Source organism: Miscanthus floridulus, chromosome 1 (assembly GCF_019320115.1).
Source record: "Miscanthus floridulus cultivar M001 chromosome 1, ASM1932011v1, whole genome shotgun sequence".
Lineage (NCBI taxonomy): Eukaryota > Viridiplantae > Streptophyta > Magnoliopsida > Poales > Poaceae > Miscanthus > Miscanthus floridulus.
This window is the reverse complement of record NC_089580.1, coordinates 29,182,830-29,189,804: the sequence shown is the minus strand read 5'-3', so window position 1 is coordinate 29,189,804 and position 6,975 is coordinate 29,182,830. Positions and strand designations below refer to the sequence as shown.

The window sequence follows — 6,975 nt, the reverse complement described above, 5'->3', positions numbered from 1 at the left end:
ATGTCCCTCGTCGCGCTTGTAGTCCTCCTAGTAGCTAGCCCGCAGCACGCGGCATCAGCCGGCAGTGGCACCAACCAGTTCACCTACGACGGCTTCGCGGGCGCGAGCCTCGCTCTCGACGGCGCCGCACGTGTCGCGCCCAGCGGCCTCCTGGTGCTCACCAACGGCACGGTGGCCATGACGGGCCACGCGCTGCACCCGTCCCCGCTCCTGTTCCGCCAGCCGACGTCCAACGGCACGGGCACGGTGCGGTCCTTCTCCGCGTCGTTCGTGTTCGCCATCGTCGGGCAGTACCTCCACCTGAGCAGCCACGGGTTGGCCTTCTTCATCTCGCGCACCCAGAGCCTCTCCACCACCATGCCGTTCCAGTACCTGGGCCTCCTCAACACCACCGACGGCGCCGGGGCGGCCAGCAACCACATCCTCGCGGTGGAGCTCGACACGGTGCTCAACTACGAGTTCGGCGACATCAACAACAACCACGTCGGCATCGACGTCGACAGCCTCCGGTCCGTCGCCGCCGCGAGGGCTGGCTACTACGACGACGCTGACGCCGACGGCTCCGTGTTCCGCGACCTGAGCCTCTGCAGCCGCGAGGCGATGCAGGTGTGGGTGGACTACGACGGCCGCTCCACGGTGCTCGACGTGACGCTGGCGCCCGTCGGCATGCCCAGGCCCAAGAAGCCCCTCCTCTCGCGCGCCGTCGACCTCGCCGCGGTGGTGCCCGCCGAGGCGTACGTCGGCTTCTCGTCCTCGACTGGCATCATGGCGTGCAGCCACTACGTGCTCGGCTGGAGCTTCGCCTTGGACGGCGCCGCGCCGCCGCTCGACGTTTCCCGGCTGCCCGACTACCCGCGCCCCAGCTCGAAGCCCGGAAGACGACGGAAGGTGCTGGCCATCGTGCTTCCAATAGCGGCCGTCGCGGCAGCTGCTGTCGTGGCGGTCGCCGCCGTCCTGGTCTACGTTCGCCGGCGGATGGAGTACGCGGAGCTGCGTGAGGACTGGGAGGCCGAGTTCGGCGCGCACCGGTTCCCGTACAAGGACCTGCACCGTGCCACCGGTGGCTTCGCGGACAAGAGACTGATCGGGCAAGGCGGCAGCGGCGAGGTGTACCGGGGCGTGCTTCCACGATGCAAAGCAGAGGTCGCCGTGAAGAGGGTGTCGGACGAGTCGAGGCAAGGGATGAAGGAGTTCGTCGCCGAGGTTGCGAGCATGGGCCGGCTAAGGCACCGCAACCTCGTGCCGCTGCTTGGCTATTGCCGGCGGAAAGGGGAGCTACTTTTGGTGTACAAGTACATGCCAAACGGTAGCCTCGAGAAACTTCTATATGACCAAGGCAGCAAGATCACCCTAGGTTGGGACCAGAGGTTTCGGATCATCAAAGATATCGCGGCAGGTCTGCTGTACCTGCACGAGGAGTGGGAACAAGTGATCGTGCACCGAGACATCAAGCCAAGCAACGTGCTCCTCGACGACGAGATGAACGGCCGGCTCGGTGACTTTGGCCTCGCAAGATTGTATGACCATGGTACGAGGTCGTATACAACTCGTGTGGTCGGCACCACGGGGTACCTAGCTCCTGAGCTAATGCGCACGGGGAAGGCGAACCCGGCAACGGATGTTTTCGCCTTCGGCGCATTCCTTCTAGAGGTGGCATGTGGGAGAAGACCCATTGAGCAGGGCATGGAGAGGGAGGATTTTGCACTCGTGGACCATGTTCTTGGACACTGGCTCAGTGGATCGCTAATGGAAGTAGTGGACTCGAAGCTTCAGGGTGACTATGACGCGCAAGAGGTGTGCCTAGCTCTGAAGCTTGGATTGCTTTGCTCACACCCTCTGGCCAGTGAAAGACCGAGCATGAGGCAAGTTGTGCAGTATCTAGATGGTGGGGCAGCGTTCCCAGAGCTAGTACTGACGAATCTTAGCGATCGAACATGAACGCCTACGCAAGCAGAAGTTTTTTTTTTTTTAACTTTTTAACGGTAGGAAATGCTTGAACGCCCACAGCTACGCAAGCAGAAGTTTTTTTTAAAAACTTTTTAACGGAAGGAAATGCTTGTACAAGTTTTTTTTTTTTATAAAAAAGATCCGGTGGTCCGGCTTTGATGTATCATAGGAAAAGTTTAACATACAACTTTTACATGCGCGAGGTTCAGAACATACAAAGGGCTATTACTCGCTAGGGAGTTGCGCGACTGAAAGGAGCTTAAGCACTTACCCTCCTGCTAAGGACCAAAGGTGACACGTCTCTTTAATCTCTAGGAACATGGCGTGCTCCAATTTCCTGCTATCTCTGAAAATAACGGCATTTCTTTGCTTCCAAAGGCACCAAATGGTCATAATTGCAAGGCTGTGACCCATCTTGCTTCCTCCAGACCTCCACCGGTCATTTGGGCAAACCAGGCTTCCAACTCAACTTCCTCTCTCCATTGCAACGGATGTAGCCTTTGGCAACCACTCCAAACAGTTACCCAACCACAGATCTTGTGAGAGTAGGGGCACTCAAAGAAAACGTGCTGCGCTGTTTCGATGTTTCTCTCACAAAAAGCACAGAAGTAATTATTTTTGGATCCCCTAAGACTCTGTTTGGCAGGACTTAAACGTCCACAGTCTGTCTTGAAGTAATAGCCATAGGAAGAATTTGCATCTCCGGGGCGCCCATCTTCCAGATGAGTTTTGGAAAGTTTTATCGAATTTGTCCTTCAAATTGGATGTTGTAAGCTGACTTGGTCATGTACTCGCCTGAGCTTTGCAACGTTCAAACAATGACGTCCTCCTTTGTATCGCCCAAATCAAGCTGAACAGACTGTATTGCTTGTTGAGCTATGATCCAAATTCAAGCTTGGACCGAAGCGAAGCGGCCCATTAGCGTTAAGAGGGACTACACCATCTATTAGTTTCGTATTGCTAATAGACGAGGGTGTGGGGTTTTTTTCTCCCTATATATACGGACCACCCCCTCATAGGCATAGACTTGTATACGGGAAGGCTCCTAGGTTAGGGTATCTCTAAGTTGTAAATCTCCAGCATTTGTAACCTCATCCGATATAGTGAAGATTTGCTGGCCGATGCCCGTGGTTTTTTTCCTTCCACCTTGGGAGGGTTTTCCACATTAAAATTTCATGTTCCCTGTGTTTGATCTACTGTTCTTCATCGTTTATATTGCCTATCATTTATAACAAGTGGTACCAGAGCTTGGTTTGACCTTAGGGTTTCGCGATGGCATCAATGAAGTTTGATCTACCGCTGCTGGATTACAAGACGAGATTTGCACTGTGGCAAGTCAAGATGCGGGCGATTCTGGCACAATCTTCGGATCTTGATGAGGCGCTGGACGGTTTCGGAGGAAAAAGGCAGAAGTCATGGACCGCTGAAGAGAAGCGGAAGGATCGTAAGGCTCTGTCTCTGATTCAACTTCATCTACATAATGATATTTTGCAAGAAGTGCTGCAGGAGAAAACTGTTGCAGAACTTTGGCTCAAGCTGAAATCGATTTGCATGTCCAAGGATCTAACCAGTAAGATGCACGTGAAGATAAAGTTGTTCACGCACAAGCTACAAGAAGGTGGTTTGGTGATGAACCACTTATCGATCTTTAAGGAGATCGTTGCCGACCTAGTGTCGATGGAGATAAAATATGATGATGAAGATTTAACTCTTCTATTGTTATGCTCACTGTCTACTTCATTTGCAAATTTTTGAGATATCATACTATTAAGCCGTGATGAACTAACCCTTGCGGAAGTATATGAGGCCCTCCAGACGAGGGAGAAGATGAAAGGTATGGTTTAGTCTGATGTGTCGTCCTCCAAGGGCAAAGTGTTGTAGGTTAGAGGCAGGCCTGAGCAGAAAACCTACAACAACAACAATAATCGAGACAAGAGCAAGAACGGTAAAGGCCATTCGAAGTCCAGAGACAGGGATAAGTTCTGCAGATATTGTAAGAAAGATACTCATGTCATTGAGGATTGTTGGAAGCTGCAGAATAAGGAGAAAAGAAACGGTACGTATAAACCGAAAAATAAATCCAATGGTGATGGTAAGGCCTCTGTTGTCTCCGCTGTTGATAATTCTGATTCAGGAGATGTTCTAGTTGTTTTTGCTGGTTGTGGTGCTGGTCGTGATGAATGGATACTTGATTCTACATGCTCGTTTCATATATGCTCTAACAGAGATTGGTTTAGTTCTTATGAGTCTGTGCAGAGTGGAGATGTCACGCGTATGGGAGAGAACAACCCCCGTGAGATTGTGGGCATTGACTACGTTCAGATCAAGATGCATGATGGCATGATACGCACATTGAAAGATGTGAGACACATACCAGGGTGGCCAGAAATCTCATCTCCCTCAGCACACTTGATGCCGAGGGGTACAGACACTTCGGTTTAGGTGGAGTGTGTAAGGTATCAAAAGGCTCTCTCATTTATATGATATGTGATATGAACTCTACAAAGTTATATGTTCTTAGAGAAAGTACTTTACATGGTTCCGTCATTGCTGCTGCTGTTTCGAATGATGAACCAAGTAAAACTAATCTCTGGCATATGCGTCTTGGGCATATGAGTGAACTTGGTATGGCAGAATTGATCAAAAGAGACCTACTAGATGGCTGCACTATGGGTAAGATGAAGTTCTGTGAGCACTGTGTTTTTGGTAAGCACAAGAGGGTAAAATTCAATGCATCTGTTCATACCACCAAAGGTACACTTGATTATGTACATGCTGATTTGTGGGGGCCGTCTCGTAAGCCTTCTTATGGTGGTGCTCGTTATATGCTTACCATTATTGATGATTACTCTAGAAAAGTGTGGCCTTATTTTCTAAAAAGTAAAGATGATACTTTTGCTGCTTTTAAAGAGTGGAAAGTTATGATAGAAAGGCAAATTAAAAATAAGGTAAAATTACTTCGTACTGACAATGGCGGTGAATTCTGTTCGGATGCTTTTAATGATTACTGCAGGGAAGAAGGCATTGTTAGGCACCACACCATCTCGTACACTCCTCAGCAGAATGGTGTGGCTGAGCGCATGAACCGAACGATCATCTCGAGGGCTCATTGCATGTTGTCCAATGCTCGTATGAACAGGCATTTTTGGGCTGAGGCTGCTAACACCGTCTGTTACTTGATCAACCGGTCACCTTCTATCCCACTTAATAAGAAAATTCCCATTGAGGTATGGTCTAGTATGCCTGCTGATTATTCACAGTTGAGAGTTTTCGGTTGCACTGCTTATGCTCATGTTGATAATGTGACAGCATCTAGGCCCCTAGTTGGATTTCGGTGATTAATGTCAATACAAGATTACTATGACTAATGTATGTTTTGTAGAGGCAATTAAGTTAGGTCATGATAATGGAGATCGATTGGGCAATTGAGGTGGTCATGCCCCTATGATGGAAATCGTTTTGGTTTCAAAGGATGGATGACAAGGTTAAGGATAACTAGTTCTAAGTGTCGATTGGAGTTGGAGAGACACTTAGAGTAGTTTAGGACTTTGTTTTTCCTTTGGCCATACTATTAAGGGGGGTATGGATGGGTAGCTTGACCTAGGTGAGTCTAGTGAGTTAGGTGTGGTGCACACTTGTTAAAACTAGCACTTGTTAAAACTAGCACTAGGTAGCTCTTCAATATGCCTAAGATCAATTGGAGCAAACTTCATTCACATATGATCGAGAGTTGAAAGTGAATGGAGGGTCAAATACTGACCGGACGCTGGCTCTAGTGCGACCGAACACTGGCCACAGGGTCCAGTCAGTTCATTTGATCAAGGTGATTGCGTTCGGTGCGATCGGATGCTGGAGTGGTCAAGTGACCAGACGTTGAGGGGCAGTGTCCGGTCGACTCTAGTAAGGTTCCAGAGAAGGGAATCTGTGACCAGACGCGTCCAGTCAGTACTGACTGGACCCTAGGGGTTCAGTGTTCGGTCGAGTACAGTAAGGTTCCAGTAAGGGTTTATTGCGACCGGACGCGTCTGGTCAGTGGTGATCGGACCCTGCCAGCGTCCGGTCAACACATTATCACTGGTTTGCGGGTTGAACTGACCGGAGCGTCCGGTCACCCCGTAGAAGCTCATAACGGTTCATTTTTCAGGTTGCCTTATAAATAGAAGCTCCACTCATGTGTGGAGTCACTTTTGCTCATTCCAATAGCTGAGAAACACATTTGTGAGTGCCAAGAAGAGCAAGGTCCTAGTGAGGTGATTGAGATTTGAGAATCCAAGAGAGTAGCCTCATTAGTGAATCAAGAGTAGCAAAGTGTGCATCCATCTTCTTATTAGGCTTCGCGTGGTCAAGTGAGAGTTCATGCTTGTTACTCTTGGTGATCGCCATCACCTAGATGGCTTGGTGGTGATTGGGAGCTTGGTGATCACCCGGCGGAGCTTGTTGGTGATCCAACTCAAGTTGTGAGCGGTTTTGGGTGATTCACCGCGACGGAGTGTCGAAGAATCAACCCGTAGAGAGCACTTGATCCTTGCGCGGATCAAGGGGGAGCTACACCCTTGCGCGGGTGCTCCAACATGTACTAGTGGAGTGGCGACTCTCCGATACCTCAGCAAAACATCGCTGCATTCCTCTTTCTCTATTTACTTTGAGCATTTACTTTGAGCAATTCAATACTTGTCTTTACATTCATAGAATTGCCATGCTAGAGTAAGTTTGGAACATAGGTTGCAAGTCCGTTGTGCGTTAGAGTAATAGAAACACTTTTCTAGGCATAAGGGGTTAATTGGGCTAACCGTAGGATTTAATTATTGCAAGAAAATTTAGAATTAGCCCAATTCATCCCCCCTCTTGGGCATCTTGATTCTTTCAATTGGTATCAGAGCCTCGTGCTCACGTTTTTAAGCTTAACCGCTTAGAGCAAGATATCTCATGGGGATGGACCTCCTCCTATCTTTGAGGGAGATGACTTTCCATATTGGAAAATCCGCATGGAGGCGTACTTAGAAGCTTTAGACGTTGGTATTCTTAGAG

The 6,975-nt window shown here is 49.4% G+C and overlaps 1 protein-coding gene across 1 annotated transcript; it reads left to right on the top strand.

Moving 5' to 3' along the window:
* Positions 1–1,945, top strand: LOC136477126 (L-type lectin-domain containing receptor kinase SIT2-like). The gene has a single exon (XM_066475168.1). It carries the CDS (start codon positions 1–3, stop codon positions 1,936–1,938), a length of 1,938 nt encoding a protein of 645 aa, XP_066331265.1. The 3' UTR covers positions 1,939–1,945.
* Positions 1,946–6,975: the final 5,030 nt, after the last annotated feature.